Genomic DNA, 18,511 nt, shown 5'->3' with positions numbered 1-18,511 from the left:
AGTTACTGATCTATGAAAGGACTTTCCCTCTTATCCCATGACTACCTACTTTACTTAAGAGTCTTTGGTGATGGACCTTGTCAAAGTCTTTCTGAAAATCCAAGTACACCTCATTGACTTGTATTTATAATGTATCCTTGGCATAGGATTGACAACCCCCCCGGACTGGCCGGGAGTCTCCTGGAATTGGGCTTGATTTCCCACTACTGAAGCCAATCAGGGAGATTTTAGGCTGCTAAAAGTCCAGTCGGCAGTGCAGCAGGGCTAAGGCAGGCTCTCTATGTGCCCTGGGTCCGTGCAGCTCCTGGAAGCGGCCAGCATGTCCCTCTGCTTTCTAGGTGCAGGGGCGGCCCAGGGTCTCTGTGCACTGCCCTCGCCCTGAGTGCTGACTCCACAGCTTCCATTGGCCAGGAACTGCAGCCAATGAGAGCTGTGGGGGTGGTTCCTATAGGCAGGGGCTTCACGCAGAGCCACCTGACCACCCCTCAGCCTAGGAGCCAGACTTGCTGGTGGCTTCCGGGAGCCACCTGAGGTAAGCGCCGCCTGGCTGGAGCCTGCACCCCAACCTCCTGCCTCAGACCTGAGCCTCCCGCATCCAAACTCCCTCCCAGAGCCTGCACACCTCATCCCTTCCCGCACTCCAACCCCTATCCAGGCTCAGCCTGGAGCCCCCTCCCACACTCCAAACCCCTTGGCCCCATCCCAGAGTCTGCACCCCCTCCTGCACCCCAACCCCCTGCCCCCAAGGAGCAGGAGCGGGCCAGGTGTTTGGGTTTATGCGATTAGACAGTGGCCAACCCTACCTTGGCAGGAATTTATAAAGCTGCTCTGGAGAGCTCAGTCCATACCTTTAATTCAGCATTATTCTCACGATGTTGGAGCTTCAGAAGATGCTCGTTTCTAGAGATCAATATACCCCATGCCCATCTCCTGGGTCAATTACCACTGCTTGGTGATGGAGATCTGCAGAGTCATTTTGGGGGCATGAAAAAAGCTTGCTTACTAGAACCTGTACTTCTCTGAATATATTACCTCTGCAGATCCAGTCACCAACCCTTTTCCCCAGGTCTCTGAGGTTTAAGATTCCCTGCAAGGAAAAAGAACTGAGGGAATCCAGAATGGACACAAGCATGTGCCTTGAGCCACTGATTGTTCTCTGCTCTGGAATGGAGCTGCAGCCTGTGTGATTCCTGGAGTTGGATATGATTATATTTGGAGCATTTCAGTTACTGGAAAGTATCCTTCTGCACACCCCAAAGTCAGAGCAGGTGAGCCAATGAAAAGTAAAGTCATCCCTAATCAAATCTACCTCAGTCCCCTAGCATCCCCTTAAGTTTACCGCAATCGCTGAAGGCTTATATTTCAGACTTAGATCCTCTGAAAGAGTCACAAGAATCTCAGTGAAAGGAAATCCCAGGATTTGTTGCCGTTTTATTTATCACACATATGATTGTTACATAGCACTATGAAAAAGCTTTAGGGCTCTGAGCACAAGGGAGCTCTCAGGTTGAATTGAGTTGGAAACAATCTCCATAGTTTTTGTTTATTTTGATACACACAGGTTGCTAGGATTCCTGCTCTGCATTTTCTAGGAGGAATAGGGATTGCTGTTAAACTTCAATCTATCTGCAAGAGTCTTCTGAGCAATTTGGTCTAGAGTCACTTCAAGGCAGTAAACAACGAACCCACCCCTTTTACAGAGTCATTTTTCGGAGTTACAGCTACACTTTAAGACTATTCCTCAGTTTCTGTAGCTGAGCAGAGAGCGATGGGCTGTGAAGTGTTTCGTTTCCCATATGATGTGGAGTTCTTCCCTCATGGAGCTAGGAGACCACAAGATGCAACAGAAATAAATGTACTGTTACAATTTTTTAAATAAATATTTCAGGCCACCATCTTCAGCAGCCTAGGTTTCATTTGCTCTTTCAGTTGCGGCTCAATCAGCATGCTATTCAAATCCTGGAAATTCAGAATCACTTTATGCACTTCCTGGAAAAGCTCCTTCCCCACAGCTTTCTCCACTCGATTGCGCCACTCCACCAGCTTGGGCATGTCCTCCAAGATGTTATAACCAATTGCTATAAGCTGCAGAGAAGGACATACGTAGTTGTGAAACACTTGGGTGAAACTTCGATAAGGGAATTCACCACTTACACAGCAGAATCCATTCTTGGCTAGTGCAAGAGTACTGTCTGGGATTTACCTGTGATTGCCACAGGTAGGAAAAGAATTCAGCAAGGGAGTCGCTAAAAGCTGGAGGACAACGCCCTCAGTCTTTTCTCTCACCTGCAATAAGAAGCACCTGAACCGGATTTCTGTGCCCATCTCCGAGGGTAATGACAGCTGCTTTATGATCAAAGGGGACTGGAACTATGTTCCATCACGGTGCTACAAGTCTAATAGTCTGGGCTGGATTTTCAGGCACTGTGATGTATCTGATCACCAGGTGCATTGGGGCAGATTGAAAATATAATAAATGTATCAGATGACACAGTAACATGCACCTTTTCCAAGATTAACACATTCAGACACCAGTGTTTTTCCCACCTTCGCCCTGCAGATGGTATGACTGAGCCTGTCCACATCACAGTGACTAACTCCAGAGACAGTGAGCACTGCTACTTGTGTCAGCTCGAGGAGGGGAATGGGAGGATGTCACTGCCAGCCTGGAAGTGAGCTTCTGACCTATCCTAAGTGTGATCCATTTAATATTTAGAAATGACCCACCCAGAAATCTGAGCTGCTGGAGAAGTTTCTGGTTGGTGTTCTGTAGGAAACGTTCAGGGAAGCCATTGCCTTGTGGAGGAAATAGTCACATGGGATCCCTCTCCCTCTGTCCCCATGCCAGGGCATTTCTGAGCATTTGTTCTCCATTAGGAGAATGATATTACCTTTTGGATCTTGCATTAGGAGAATAAAGAAGCTGCAACTATGGATGAAATCCTGAGGGGGTGGTGGGTCAGGTAAATGGGAAGAGAAACAGCTGTAAGAACCTCATTCAGTCTGTGCTCAGCATGCACCTGCTTCACTAGGTGTCTGACCTCCTTGCGTGGGCTTTGCTCTCCATCTTATCCTGTGCTGATGGGGTACAGAGCACACCCATTTGGAAGTGGTACAGCATGCTGTCCAGTGGCCACGCAGCTCAGACAGCGCTGCTTTCCTCATCCTGCTCCAGCCCTTACCTGCATGAGCTCTGTAACTGCCACCAGGTCTGCCAGAGAAATCATGTTGCCTACAAGGAAGGGCTTGTCCTGCAGGAACTTCTCCTCTAATTGCTTCAGGGGAATGGTCAGGTCCTCTAACGCTTCCTGCAGCTTCTCTTCAGGAGCTGTCTGGTCCATGTATAAAGGAAACACCACCTGTGTGAGGAAGAGGGTATAGACTTAGCCTTCATACATCTACACACACTTGATCCTATTTAGTAATTGTAAAAAAGGTAAGCTCAGTGGTCATCATGCTGCAGTCAGTGCCATAGTAACCAACAACAGTGGTGCTATTTGTGTGGATGATACACAGACGGGAAGTCTAGACTCCATACAGGGATCAAGTCCCTCATCTTAAATTAGAAGATGATCACTTGTCCTCCAAAATGTTTACAATTAGGGCAGTAATGCCCAAAGAGAAAGCAGAATAAAAATTCTCAATAATTCACAGCCTCAGGGGACTGACAGCATATGATCTGTGCCCAAGATGGTGGAAATCTCTCAAGATTTGCTTATTTGCAGGTATTGGAACTGGCAGGGCTGCAGGGGAGGAGAAGGGGAACTACAGTCAAAAAATAGGATATGAAGGCTGATCCAGTGATTAGGGCACTAACCTAAGTGCTTCAGGAGGCCTGGGTTCAGTGCTCTGCTCTTACACAGACTTCCTGTATCACTTGTGCAAGTCTCTCTGTGCCTCAGTTCCACATCTGTAAAATGGGGATAACAGCACTGCTCTACTTCATAGGAGGTTGGGAGGTTGAATACATGAAAGACTGGGAGGTGCTCAGTAATGGGAACTGTCGCAGTTTCAGGATAACTGCACCTGTATTCCCCCCACCGTTGTCCCTCAAGGGCACCCACTTAAGGTTTCCGGCTCTCACCATCTCCTCTCTTGCTCAGAAACCTGCGTCTCGTTGCCTCTGGACCAGGTTTTAAGGCTGCACAGCTATCTGTCTTATGCTGTGATTTCTGCAGCAAACCAATCGACCTAAGGGCCAGTGCCTGTGCTTTGCTTTCTCTCTGAGGGCTATGACCAATGTATTGCCAGCAGTTACAAGTTATCATACAGCTCTTTCTAAGCAAGCACATTTATTCTTAAGGTAAAATCATTACAATGAAAACATAAACAAAACAAAAGTTCCTGTACATGTGCTCAAAACTTACCAGAGGTCTCCAATCAGTCAGACACTTAGTAAGCCATAGTCCTTCCAACCCTTTTGCAAAGGTTGAGGCCCTCGGACAGAAGGTCCTGTCCATATTCTGAATCAAAATGAAGGCCCTGAATCAGTTTAACCACAGCCTGTTTATGCCAAAAGCCCTCTCTTTATGTCTGTTGGTCTCTGGAAAATCCAGTTTGGACCAGTAGATGTGCACTTCCCCAGGGGTAGTGCCTCTCTGGAGGTGTTTACAACCTCAGTGATTCACCTTTTTCACTCTCTCCCACCCCCTGTTTCTGATTCCGAGAGGAGCTGCGGTAACCCTTCTCCCTGGAATTGCATACAATCCCTGGCCACAGTAGCCCATAAACTTACTCCAATATGTTCCCCGAAAGATACTGGATGTGGTTGCAATATCTGTCACAGGGGCCATAGAAAGTACCTAAGATAGATAGCACTAGGTTCTGGAGCACAATTCTCCACCATGGGAAATTCAGCAGCTGCTGACTCACAGAACATATGAGGTCCAGCTCTGGATATTTAAATCTCCTACCTTGAGCCAGAATATCTTGAAAACACTTGACCGGATGGCAGAATGATGCCAAGACAGGTATTCATCTACCCGGGCTCGTTTCTTCATATCCAATGGGTACCAGTGGTCAGGGGTTTTATACTTCTGACTCAGGTAGGTAAGAATTGCAGGGCTGTCCAAGTATAAAGAGAAGAAGATAGGCAGGTGAGTTAAGGAGAAAGAAAGTTTTCATCTGCATCCCTTTCCTCTTCATTTCTTCATGTTACTTGCATGATAAAGCATAGGAATGGAGAGTGGTAGAGGGGGACAGCCAGGAAAAAGGGAAAGTTAATGGAGATAAAAAAAATTGAAGTGGGGAAACAGGAGGACAGAATAAAGAATTTGAGAGTTCTGAGTTTGTTATTCCTTTCCAGTGAGCTATATTTGCTGTAAACACCTGAGATACATTTATTAATGTAATTCTGCTGGGATGATGGGAGACAAGAAAGATTGGCATTCTGGGGACAGAAACTTAGGGAAGAAGGGTGACCTTGAATTGAGGAACAAGTGGAGCACAAGGCCAATATATTGCAAGAAATCCACCTATGCATCACATCCCTAGTGGTTCCACTTGTGGGGAAAAACAGAGATAACTTTATTCTAAAGACTGCATCACTCCCCAAACAGACAGACAGGCCTTGATGAGATTCCAAGCTGGGTCTGGCCAGATTGCCAGTGGCACTGGGAAAAGCAATCTCAAAACAGCAGCGAACTCTTATCATCCACTTTTCCTTGCCTGCTTCAGGACCAAAACCATCATCCTAAAATGGATTGCAGCAGACAGATGTGCAGCCTCAGAAGTGTTAAAATGATGAATAATGGGACAAGAAAGAGAAGAGTGTACTTCTGTTGAATTCTTACCTCTCTGCTAAGGTGAAACCTCCATCCTTCAGTGCTGGCACTTTCCTCAGGATGTTCACCTTGCCAAATCCGTCACTGTGCTGTTGCCCTGGAAACAGTGAGAAAAACCTCACCAGTTATGAGACTGGTAGCTGGACCAATGGAAGCTAAAGCGAAAGGAGCACCCAGCTCACACTGGACTCTGCCCATGAGAATGTCTTGCCATCATTTTATGATGCTTATAGGAACCTTTGTGAATTTTTCCCATATCATGTATTTGTTTGATAAAAGGGACTATATCGGAGAGAGACAAAAGACCTTGCCCAGATCTGACAGTCACATGGAACAGGGGATTTGCTGTTGCAAGAGGATTCAACCATTGACCTCTGTCACTGGCGATGGCATTTGTGCAACTTGCTGAAGTGTTACTCACAAATGTCCACTATGCAGTAGAAAGCGAGTATGCCAAGGACTTAGAGGCAGGGAAAGAAGAGGGAGATTTGAATAAAGGCAACTGAACATCTTAAATATATTTTCATATTTGTGAAGGAAATAGGCATGGCCTGGAAGAAGCACATTTGTGCACAGAGCATTATAATGAGTCAGATGGTCACTAACCCCCCATTCTCCCTCACAGGGAAAGTCAAAGCTAAACCATTTTCTTGCAGCTCATGAAGGAGACCAATATCAGCTAGGACGGAATAAGGAAAGGAGCTTGAAGATAGTGGGTCAATAGAGATCCCTGCAGTGGATGAATATCAATGGCCGATAGCCCAGCTATGGGAGCAAAGTCTCTGCTCCAGTTTGCTAGGCTCTGAACAGCAGAGGCCACTGAGCGCTCACATGAAAAGAAGATGCTGTCAACAGAAGCTGCTCCCCCAGGAGAGGAGTGGCTGAGGAAGTTTCCAGAGCTCTGACTAGGAAGAGAAAGACAAGGATGTCAGTGACACAGCAGTCAGCTTGTTGCTGCATAAACAGTTGCAGAAAATGATTAATCTACAAACAAGGGTTCCCCACCTCTGGAATAGCAGAGAGGCTGGAGGTCAGAGTGGATGAGCATTAACCTAGTTATGGAGAGGGAAGCTTATACAGCATTTCCCTGCACTACTCCTGGCTTGAGGGCACTGATATTAGTGCATCCCTTTTAGGAGAACTCGTGAAATAGTTTATTCTTCCCTCTCTCATAGGAGAGTTTAAATTCCACAATCACACTGTTCCAACTGGCAGATGTTATCTAATCAGGTCTTCAGCTTCTTTGAAAACAGGAACTGCACAGCAAAGCATAAAAGTGGGGTTTGGTCTTTACTTCAGAATGATCTAGAAAATATGTCTCAAGAGTTAGATTTTGGTTTTAAGTGTTCCACCCTTTCTCCCTGCCCTTACTTCATATTACACTAGAAATCTTGGATTCTCACTTTTCTGGCTTCGCTGGAGTACCTTGGCAAGAACCTGGGGACCCAAATAGGGATGACACATGAAACGGTAACCTGAGCTGTAACATCTACCTGCCCTTTGGGTGCTGATTAGGTGGTAGACTGAGTCAGGGAGGGAAAACTGGTTGCGTAGGTTGCAGCCTCATGTGACATTAGTGGCCAGACCCTCCACAGATCTTGCTAGGCCCTCCTAGAGCTAGAGAGAAAATAAGGGTCTGGTAAGGTAAAAAAGAAGCAGAAAAAACACACCCCGTCTATCTGTAGGGAGGATAAAGTTTCTGGGGCTGTCTCTGTGCATCATAAAGAACCAGTAAAGGCTACAATCCTTTCTGTTGCTCTTGTGTTGCAGTTTATCTTTAAAGGAACTGAAACATTATTGGCATGGAGAGTCAGTGTTCTGAGTTCCTGGATGGCCACCTGTGCACAGACAGCCCATCTGCTTGTTTATTTTATATTTCTACTTAGTGGGACATTAAGGTCTCGTTTCACATCCAGCTCAGGTCAGTAGTGGCTGATAGTTGTTATCATTGGATAGCTGTTCATTGACCAAGTTTCCTTAGTGATCTTATTGTAGTGGAGAATTCTTCACATTACAATAATCACCACTATCATTGGCACCTTCCTTGGCAGTCTCTGTGGGAGGCCAAAGGCTCAATGGGCCATGGAAACTGAAATCCCCTATAATCCCTGGAAGTGACCTTGTTAGCACAGAGGCAGAGTGGTGAGGTCTGCGCTGTTGCTGCTGTCCCTGTTCTGAGCAGAGGGGGTTGCTTTTGGGGCTCTCAGTCTGGCACCTTTCACCAGCTCTAAATATTCACAAAGTTAAATAAAATTCAGGTGACATTCCAAACAAAAAGGAAAAAAAACAGGCCAGAAGGCAAAGTACAAAAAGGAGGCTCGTTATCGCCAATATTTACAGTTTGGAAATGTTGAAGCAAATTCATTCTTAGTTGAACTCTACTGCCATCCAAGGAGTTGTTTATTCAAATCATAGATGCACGTGGGCCTGTGTACTTGGAGGGGTTCTGAATGCCACCAGTCACAGTATACACAGCTCTGTTGACAGAGTGAGCTCTTTGCAAAGTTAGGCTTGGTTTTTGGATCCTGTGGCAGACCAAGCAGGCAATTGGGAATTGTCTTCATGGGTATGTCTATGGGCCAGTACCAGCTGATTCAGGGTCGCAGGACTCAGGCTGTGGGGCTGTTTAATTGCAGTGTAGATGTTAGGTCTCATGTTCTAGAGCCCAGGCTCCAGCCCAAGCCCAAACAGCTATGCCACAAGTAAATAGCCCCTTAGCCCAATCCCCACTAGTCCAAATCAGCTGGCACAGGCCAGCTGTGGGTGTCTAATTGCTGTGTAGATATATCTCCATGAGGCTATAGTTGTTGTCCATGTTAATGAGACAAAAGATCCCTGTACCAGAATGTGGGGATTCTGTAGGTGGGAATCAGTGTGTGCATCCTGCACAGTAGCTTGATCGTTGTGTTGGGTTAAAGGGAAACTGCTTCCATGTTGCACAGCTCAACCGTCTAAAAGTTCACAAGGTAACAAACACCAGTCACAGCAAATACACTGTGAAATCCTGTATGCTAGGTAGTTGGTTATCACTGGCCTCTGAACCTAATACAGGAGGCAGCCAGCAAGTAGGGAGTGATGGTGTCCTTTGTGGAATGGGCAACAGAAGAATTCCAGGCAAGGGACTCTGACCAACTTCCAACCTAGGGACTCTGACCAACTTCCAACCTAGGGACTCTGTACCAACTTCCAGCCTGCTTTAATAATTTCTCAGGCCCATAAAGGATACTAATTTTGTGTTCTTAATAGGCTGTTCCATTTTTAAAGCAGCTTGGAGACTGGTTCTGAGTCTCTTACATGGAGCTCTCATGATGCCATAAATGAGAAATGACACCTTATTGGCTTGGTGTCACACAATGGCCTTTCATACACAATACAGCTGTGCTGAGAATTCTGCCAGAGGATTGTGCATCAGGCCATTCAGGTTTACAGGGAAAGCATTTCATGCCAACACTGGTTTCAAGTTATTTTGACAGGATTAAGGATTTATGTATTAGGATCATGGCTGTGACTGATCTCTATACTCTGTGTGCACCTGAGCAGAAGCGATGCAAGGTATTTGTAGTGTTGGGGATGGGAGGTTCATCCTTTATTTAAAAAAAAAAATAGTTAGAGGTCAGGAATTTGGAGGATGGGTGGAGAAAACAAAATGTAACTGAGAGGGGGGGTGAGACCAATGAGCTCTGACTTCTCTCACACAATACTGAAGCATAATAGGGTCCATTTTATACTGACAGTGCTGAAAAGGATAGCCAGTTGCCTCGGGGTAGGCTGTAGTTCAGGGGTAGGTAACCTATGGCATGTGTGCCAAAGGCGACACGCGAGCTGATTTTCAGTGGCACTTACACAGCCTGGGTCCTGGCCACCGGTCCGGGGGGCTCTGCATTTCAATTTAATTTTAAATGAAGCTTCTTAAACATTTTTAAAACCTTACTTACTTTACATACAACAACAGTTTAGCTATATATTATAGACTTATAGAAAGAGACCTTCTAAAAAGGTTAAAATGTATTACTGGCACGTGACACCTTAAATGAGAGTGAATAAATGAAGACTCGGCACACCACTTCTGAAAGGTTGCCGACTCCTGCTGTAGTTCATAGAGGAAGGGCAAAGCTGTGAGAGGGTGAGCCAGTGTGATGTGGCTCACGTAGACTATTTACTTTAGATTTGACCTAATGCTGCATGCAGGCTGCTGAAAGCAAAGGGAAATTAGTGCATTGACCACACAGGATTTAGTAATTATGCCTCCATCTGCTGGGCAGGCAGCAACATGGGGTGCTACTCCTGGAAAAGAAAGAGCTGCTGTTGGTGGCTTTGCTAACCACAGAGTAACAGCTTCTTTTAGACATACTTGCCTGGTTAAAAAAAGGATGAGAAAATAAACATTTGCTTCCTGTGTTAATATCAGTGTGAAAACCGATAGAATTCTGGAATCCAATTTACATTTTCATCACTGGTACCATTTGTTGATGTTCTGCATTTCACTTAGCTTGGAGGAGGGAAATAAATTAGTCCAGTTCACTTTTTGGCTTTTGTGCAGTGGCCCAGTGCTGCAGTATGTGCATTGAAAATGCTGTGTCAGGCAGCCCTTAAGTCTTTTGCACTGAAGAGGTGTTAAGACTTACAGATCCATCTGAAAGGGCGTGCTAAGCTACCTTGGGCAGGTAGCCGCCTTCTCTGACTTATCTAGTCACTTGACTTGATGGTGGGGACCTGCATCATTTTTCCAGTGGAGAAAAATAGTATATTTAAGTAAAAGCACCATTACCTGTGTCACCTATTACTGCTGCAGGGGAAGCATTGCATTTCTTGCACAAATCTCACCAATCAAGTGAGAATCCTTTTGTAAAAGCGTTAGCTTCGGGATGGGTGGGGGAAGGGCTGTTCAATGTTCCAAGAAAAGCAGACGTTTTTCCTCCTAACACAAAACCTACATTCTGTGTCTAAATTCACTATCCTTTTAATTATCAACTACTCTGATCTGTGGATAAAGAGGCTGAATGGGAAAAGCGGCATACCAAGCTAAATACAGAACTCCTTACTCAGTCAGATCTCCCATTGAAGTCTGGAAGTCCTTATTCCACTATCATTAAGGCAGCAAAACTCCCCCTAAAGTCAACATTGGCATGTGACTGATTCCCCATACTCCTAAGGGCATTCTGCACCAAAAAATTAAAAAGTCTGCAAAATGTATTTGTCAAATAAATGTGGAGGCTCCAGCTTGGCACTGGGGAGCACAGGCCACTGGCTGCACAGAGGTGGGAGATCACTGTGCAGCTCCCCCCCCAGGACACCGACTCAGCAGTGAGGCTGCACCCAACCCTGACATAGCACAAGGACTGGGCCTGCCCCAGAAACACCCCAGGGCCCTGCCCCTCTGTGCCAGGTGCACCAAGCATGGACAGGCAGGCTCAGCAAGGCAGGATCCAAGTGTGGAGGGGCTTAGTGTGAGGGGAACCTGGTGTGGGTTGAGAGGGTTCTGTGTGGGGCAATCTGGGTGTGGACAGCTTAGTGGGGGATCTGAATGCACAGGGGCTTGTTGAGGGGTTCTGGGTATGGGGCAATGAGACTCTGCAGCAGGGTCCAGGTGAAGGTGCTTGGGGTTCAGCAGGGTGGGGTCTGGGTATGGGAGGGGGAGGGATAGAGCTTGGCAGGGGGGTCTGGGTGTGTGGGGCTCAGTGGGATGGAGAGCTGCATGCGGGTGTCTCATCAAGGTGGCCCAGTGCTGGGGGAGTGGGGCTCATTGTGGGGGCATTCTGAGGGGGGGGGGAGGCTTGACAGGGGGGGCCGGGGTATGTGGGGGGTTGGATGCATGGGGGCTGGGCAGATGGGGGAGCAGCTCCCTGTACAGGGATCCCTCCCCCTGCAGCTGAGGAGCGATGGGTGCAGGAAGTGGGGGGTGGGAGAATTTGCAGAGCTTCCTGCAGCTGGGGGAGGGTTTGACCTAGCCCCAGATGCCATGCAGGGGAAGAGGAAGTCTCCTCCCCCCCCAAGCGAGCTGGGACTAGCAACTGAGCCTGGCACAGGGTAGGAGGCACCAGCCAGCTCTTCCACGGTGATTTACCTCTCTGCCGTCTGCCATGGGCACCCGAAACATACTGCTGGAGAGGTTCTCATGACCACTCTTGTGGCTTCCCTTTGTTTCCCCGTCAGAAAGTCATTTTTCTGCAGGGAAGCAAAGAAATCTGTGGGGACATAAATTCTGCGCATGCGCAGTGGCAGAAAATTCCCCCAGGAGTACCTTGGACAGATAGACAAAGACGTTGGGCTAAATCTTAATCTTAAACAACATAGGGATCCTAAACCAATAACTACCAAAATCAGCACTAAATTCTGAATTGGATGCTTTCTCAAGTGCCTTGCCAGGATTTTGCAAATGGGCCCCAGTGAGGCTTAAACAGCCTTTTACTTCCTGCTCTCATTTCTTTCAGTATCTGGGTTTAGAGTTCCTTCACAACCCAAGTTACTGCTGCTAAGCCTCCCCGTGGTTGTGTACAGAGCAACTTTCCAGCCACTGGCTCCTAGGAGCTCTTGTCTGACAAAGTTTGTTGGGCAGAACTGCTGAATCATAAGCCTTTCCCCACTAATTGGTTGACAGCCCCATTAGTCACCTGGGGAGGAGTCATTTGGGGCTTTGAGTAACAATGCCTCAGAGGAGAAGCTGCAGAGAAATGAGACTTTGGTTCAAGCAACACACTCCCCCTCCGTTACCAAGGTGTAGAAGACCAAAATCAAAAGCTTGATCAGAAATAAACCCACACCTATTTTCTACATAGAGTAACCTCTCATGCGGCAGCATTAATCACCACACTTGTGAGATAAGCTTCCCTATTTGAAACTTGAATAATGCTCAAGAAGGACTGTGAAGATTCAGGCACGTTTCAGACCAGTTCAGCCCTGGTGGAAGCAGGCATAACTCCCATGGGAGTCAATGAGAATTACATCTACTTATGTTAGGCCTGCATATAGTGGGCCATCTTTTTGATTAACTCTCCCATGGACATTCCAAGCCTGCCTATTTTCAGGGCTGACTGACAGACTTTCCCTTTATATAAAGCATTTTAGTGGCTTGAAATTACAGAAAAGAATACAGTAAAATTGATTATGCAAAAGGCTCAGGAGACAGCAGTGAAAGGTTTATGCTTCAATCAGCCATGAAGAATTCACCATCTAGATCTGTATGTGCAGGTCAGATATAATGTGTGTGTACTGAAGACCTATGTAACTTTCAGATACTCTTCTGTTCATCTGAGGTTCAGATTATCATGGTCTCTACGTATGGTTTTATACTCACTTCCCCATCAACACTGGTATTTCAGTACCTAGTTTATCCACTGACTTTAGAAAGCTCTATGGATGTGCTAAAAATGTTCCCCAGACATGTTGTTGCTTGTCCCAGTGGTCAAGATTCTAGCCCTAAGGAGACAACATTCTGCCTAGTGGGAAGAAGAGCTAAAAACACAACCTACATTCTTTTGGTCTAGCAGATACCTTATAATGTGATAAGTAAAATGCAGGTAGACGCTTACCAAATGCAGAATCTGAGATCACAGATTGGAAATGAAAACTGGGAGACCCTCTGGAACCACAGTGGGGAGCCATTGTGTAATGAGCGAAAACAAGGAGAGATTATACACATTTTCTGCCTCACTATCCAGAAAATAATCAAGGGCTGAAAGGATACTTCCTCAAGGCAATCAGAGTAGGCAGAGATTTCCCCTAACCCATGAGGAAGAAAAACTGCCTAATGAGGGGAGCAAGAAAAGAAAAGAAAAGAAAAAGAAAAACCACACAATATATCACAACCACCACAGAGTCAGAAAAAGACAGCAACACAAGATGAAGACTCTGTATAAAAACCCATCACCACCTGTTCCTGGCCACAAGGAGGTGATGCATTTATACGGGGCAGCATCCATATGGCTTGTCAGGTGTTGAAATGGAACTGGAAAGTACATGGGGCTGGGAAGGGGGAAGCACAGACCGGGAGCAGAGCACAGAGCCACAGCATGGGGCTCAAGACCCTTACAGCCACAAAGCGGATAGGAGGGAAGCTCCAGCAGCGTACTGGGTTGACATCTGCAATGTCATGCCAGAGCAGTAGCCAGAACCTTAATTATTACTCGTCTAGGACCCTCCCAGCTGAATCCCACCTGGCATTTTGCTCCCCAAAACTGAACCTGCCTCCCAGATTCCCTCGCTCCAGAAAAGGTTCCCAGGGTTTGAGCTTAGCTTTGTTCATCTCCTTCTTGAAGGTCCTTTACTCACAAAGGCTGAAAGCAGGAAGGGAAGGGATGCTTCCTAACCTGAGGTCTGTTGTGGGTAACTGGGCTCAGTGCCCTGCTGGGGAAGGAAGAAAGGTAAGCAAACACAACCCCAAGGGGGTTTATTCCTTCATCCTCTCACTTCCCTGGTCCTTCTCGCATGAACAGAGAGCAACAATACCTGAAGTCCAAAGGTGCAAACAATTTAATGTTTATTGGGGTGAACTTCCAGCAAGCTTAAATCCAAGTTCCTTTTTCCTTATTTTCAAACCCCAACTTACTTCCTGTTTGCCCAATTTATATAGTAATATTCTCAGCTCTACCTTCACCAATCATTTTACTGAAATCTGTCTAACCAATCCTAACATATTGTAACATAATTCTCTAACCAATTATATCCCACTACCCTAATTAACTTACACCTTGCAAAATTAGTTATACAGCAGACAGAAACAATTAGAGCACCAGACAGATTAACAACAGAAAAGTGGGGGCCATAAAGATAAAACATACAGAAATGAGGGTTTCACAACCACAACTATTACAAAGTAATTTCTTGCCAGACAGGATGCTATCAAACTAAGTTTTCTATAACCATCTTTCTCTGGTGGTGATAGGCACTATCAGAACAGGATTGTGTTCCTAACAGCCCAATAGCACCTTATTTCCATGGGACTAGTTTGAAATGTAAGAATGTGACCATACGCTTCCCAGCTTCTGGCTGACTCTGCTGCTTAGCCAAAGGCCTTCGCTTAAGAACAGGGCCTCAAACGGTCACAGTAAGAAAAGGCCCTTACGCAGATTCTCTCTTTTATATCTCTATAACTAGCTAAATGATAAACATAGACCTAAATTCTTAAAATATAGGCCTTTACAGGCAGTCCTGCATCTCTATATCCTAACACAGCAAAGGGGTTCAACTCCCTCCCTCACCTTTGAGTACCTCCATTTGTTTGAATGTGAAGGGGATGTTGTTCTTCTTGGCAAAGATGTAGACGGATCGGCAGGGTGGTGAGAGCAAGTCCAGGTAGAGCTCTATCCCCATCCTACCTGCTGGGCAGAGGGAGCAGCAGGGAGAGAGGTGATGCATTGAGGCTGAGACTACCTGTCCTTGGCTGTAGCTGCAGAGAAGGTAGACTGAAGAGAAACTTCTTTCCATCTCTTAGTTATCGTGTATCATTAGAGCTCCTCCCCTGCTGTTCCTCCAGAGGAAGGAGACAGGGACCAGGCTAAGGTGGCATCTCTCTCTGCTCCACCAGAATGTGAACAATGTACCTTGGCAGCCACCTGTAATGCAGATATTTACATCGAAAAATTTCATCCGCAGGGGCATATTCCAAGGAGTGTAGCACTCCCACCCCAGAAACATCTCCCCTCCTGTTTAATAGGACCTGGTCCCAGGACCAGACGCCTGTTGGTAAAACACAAGCACACCTTTGACATTACACAAATAATGATAAAGCCCAGATGCATTTGCATCTCTTGGAAACCACCCCCAACTGGTCTCCATGCTTATTTGTTAATAACCATGTGTTGCTCCTTTCCCCACCCCTCCAGGTGCCCCTTGTGGATCTCCTTGATGGCCCAGCTCCAGTAGGAGGAAGAGGGGAGGCTCCAGGTGAATTTGGGTTTGCTCCAGTTGGAATCCTGACAGCAGCCCATAGACAATAGGCTGCCTGTTGTGGCTTTGCTTAAGAACCAGTTCTGCAAACCTGATCCACCTTCTCACTTGCCAGGGATGGGGAATGGGATGGGAAGGGAAAGCAGGAGGCCAAAGAGGAGGAAAGGAAACACAGGCAGGATTGTCTAGCTCAGGTGTTTGCTCATCACTTTGTCCTGAAGTGGATAGAGCCCAAAAATCAACTCTTAATTCCCCAGCAGCAGAACGCCAAGAGAAGAGGAATGCTCCTGGCTGGAGTAGGGGGAGAGGAGACCAGAGGGAAAGGCTCCGTAAGCCTGGCTCCCTGCTTGGGCTTTAACAGAGCTGTGCTAGGAATGAATTTGGCCATTTGTACCCAATTCCTGTGGGGAGTAGGAGACAAGGTGGGTGAGGTTGTAGTTTTTATTGGACCAGCTTCTATTCAATGAAAGATATTACCTCACCTACCTTGACATCCTGGGTCCCACACAGCATACAAACCATGAGCGTAGGAGAAGCAATTTGGTTGGAGGGGAACCAAGCCATTTCCCACTGCACCTGTAAGCTGAGCCATGTGCTTCTGTATAGGTCTGCCAGATGGCCTCCATTCATGCTGCCTTTGTGAGTACAGCAGAGGCTTGGCCCTTTCTATTATGAATTATAGTGACTTGGTTAGTAAATCATGTTGGGCTTATTAAGGCCCATGAGAAGATCCATCCACCCCCTCTGACTTTTGTTTAATTCTTTGCATTAAAAAAAAACCCAAAACAATTCAAGCCAGAGTCTCACTTAGCTGAGGAGGCATTGAACACTCAGCATGGCACAGCATGCTGGCAGAAGCGTCGCTTGGAAACGCAGCTTTTGTTCAGACATTAGATCATTCCTTGCACATTAAGGCTTGAGCCTGCCCATACAAGTGTATCTTTAGTCAGGTGTATAATTCCACCTGAAGTTTGGGCATAATGTTACTCATGGGTATGAGTGTCTGCTGGATCAGACTTGTCTTCACCTACATATACCCTATCCCAGTTGGTTCATGGAGCTGGATTCAGTAGCATCCAACTGATGGAAGCATGTGTTTGCTTAGAAATTCTCATGCTCAGCTTCCCAGAAGCTGTCTCTGTCCACTTCTCATCCATTTAGCTGGAGGGTCTCTTTACTCTTTCATTGGCCAGGCTGTGAATCTGCAGCCTACTCCCTGTGCAGACTGGGGCTATGACTCCACTAGAGAGCTTACAGTGCATGCAGCGGCGCCACTGCTCCACCCTAGTGGAGCTGCACTGAGCCAACAGGAGAGAGCTCTCCTGTCGACTTAATTAATCCACCCCAATGAGAGGCAGTAGCTATGTTGACAGGGGAAATCCTCGTGTTGACATAGCACTGGCTACAGTGGGGGCTAAGTTGGTTTAACTTATGTTGCACAAGGGTGTGCGTTTTCCACACCCCTGAGTGATGTGGTTACACCCACATAAGGTTGTAGTGTAGATCAGAGCTTAGTTTCAAAATACTTTTCCTTCCCCATTTGGAAATCGCTCAGCCCCTTCGGCACAATGTGACCCGCAACACTAATGCGCCCAAGTATCTGAAATGTAGGCCTCTAGCTAGTGAGGAACTGGGGGCTTGCACGATGCTGAGTGCCAGTGTGGATTGAGCTGGTGAGGGTCTCAGACAGGTCCAGTGAGGATGACCCAAGGAAGGAAAGGGAGCTCTACCCATACTGCAGCTCACGTGTCTGCAGATTAAAGGGGTGATTCAGTGTTTGTAACAAGAGATAGTATCTTTCCCCTCTGTAAATCGTGGAAGGGCTGTGATGAAAGTATTGTTAGTAAGATGCTGTTCTTTCCTCTTGGGCAGGAAGGCCACTGAGATGTGGTATTGGAGAAGGGAGTGAAACATGCAGAAAAACCCACACAGAATTAGCTTTGCTTAGAGGGACACTTCCCCTTTTTAATTCAAGGTTTTAGAAGCTGTTTCACATGCTCCCTCAGTTCTGGGGGAAGTTGAGTGGTGCTCATATTCTTGACATTCAGGATTATCTCGTGCGCTTGCTGGAAGAGCTCCTTCCCCACAGCTTCCTCCACCCGGCTGCGCCACTCCACCAGCTTGGGCCTGTTCTCAAAGATGTCACAGCCGCATCCTACAGGCTGTAAAGACAAGCAAAAACACAGTAGCACAACTTCCATGCAAACAGCCCAAACCAGAATCCATTTAGAGCAGGGGCCACCAAACTATGGCACATGTGCCAAACACGGCACGCGAGCTGATTTTGAGTGGCATGCTGCCTGCCCGGTGAGAGTAGTAGGAGGAGGGGCCGGAAAGCGCCACGCTGGGGGAAGAAGCAGGAGAGGAGGGAAGCTTGGCTGTCACAGAACCAAGCTTCTGCCTCCTGCCCCCACAGGGGAGAGCGGTGGGGGGGGTCCCGACTCCACTTAGCCCCCCCTGCCCACCGCTTTCCCCTGCGGGGGCAGAAGCTTGGTCCTGCGGCAGCCAAGCTTCCTCCCTCCCCCACCTCTTCCCCCAGCGTGGTGCGTTCTGGCCCCTCCTCCTCCCCCTCCCTCTCCCTCTCCCTGCCCACAATGGCCCTTGCGAGGGGGAGCGGAGCAGAGCCGAGCGCAGCGTGCTCGCTGCTCAGTAGAGCAGGCAGAAAGAGATAGGGACAGGCCTTGGGGAAGGGGGTGGAACAGGGCATATCCGTCCCAGCCCCCTGCCATGAGCCGCTCAGGGCAGGGGGCTGGGAGCACTCCCACAAGCCGAGCACCCCAGCCTTCTGCCCTGCACCTCCACACCCCCCCAGCCCTCTGCCCTGACCTCCCCCCCCCCCACCC

General features: G+C 47.3%; 2 protein-coding genes across 4 annotated transcripts in view; both read right to left on the bottom strand.

Annotated features, from left to right (window-relative positions):
• Nucleotides 1-1,827: 1,827 nt before the first annotated feature.
• Nucleotides 1,828-15,214, bottom strand: LOC117888269 (glutathione S-transferase theta-1-like). 2 transcript variants are annotated; one of them, XM_034791520.1, is made up of 6 exons: nt 14,981-15,214; nt 5,793-5,880; nt 4,914-5,064; nt 4,368-4,463; nt 3,183-3,359; nt 1,830-2,085 (listed from the first exon to the last, which is right to left on the bottom strand). In XM_034791520.1, the coding sequence occupies exons 1-6, from the start codon at nt 15,204-15,206 to the stop codon at nt 1,885-1,887; spliced, it is 939 nt and encodes a 312-aa protein (XP_034647411.1). In that variant the 5' UTR covers nt 15,207-15,214; the 3' UTR covers nt 1,830-1,884. The 2 variants fall into 2 exon arrangements, with proteins under 2 accessions (XP_034647412.1, XP_034647411.1); XM_034791521.1 differs by lacking the exon at nt 4,368-4,463 and having other exon boundaries at nt 1,828-2,085.
• A 47-nt stretch (nt 15,215-15,261) lies between these two features.
• The window catches only part of LOC117888270 (glutathione S-transferase theta-1-like), a 16,525-nt gene continuing 13,275 nt past the window's right edge, over nt 15,262-18,511 (bottom strand). The window contains exons 5-6 of one of the 2 annotated variants that reach the window (XM_034791522.1): nt 17,667-17,830; nt 15,262-15,334 (exon numbers count right to left, since the gene is read on the bottom strand). In XM_034791522.1, coding sequence (XP_034647413.1) covers nt 15,277-15,334; nt 17,667-17,830 — 222 coding nt within the window. In that variant the 3' untranslated portion in view covers nt 15,262-15,276. Of the gene's footprint in view, nt 15,335-17,602; nt 17,831-18,511 lie in introns of those variants that run through there. The other variant, XM_034791523.1, reaches the window with a different exon arrangement.

The sequence above is a fragment of the Trachemys scripta genome, chromosome 15, assembly GCF_013100865.1.
Source record: "Trachemys scripta elegans isolate TJP31775 chromosome 15, CAS_Tse_1.0, whole genome shotgun sequence".
NCBI lineage: Eukaryota > Metazoa > Chordata > Testudines > Emydidae > Trachemys > Trachemys scripta.
The sequence above is the reverse complement of the archived record's forward strand: the minus strand, read 5'-3'. Positions and strand labels throughout refer to the sequence as shown.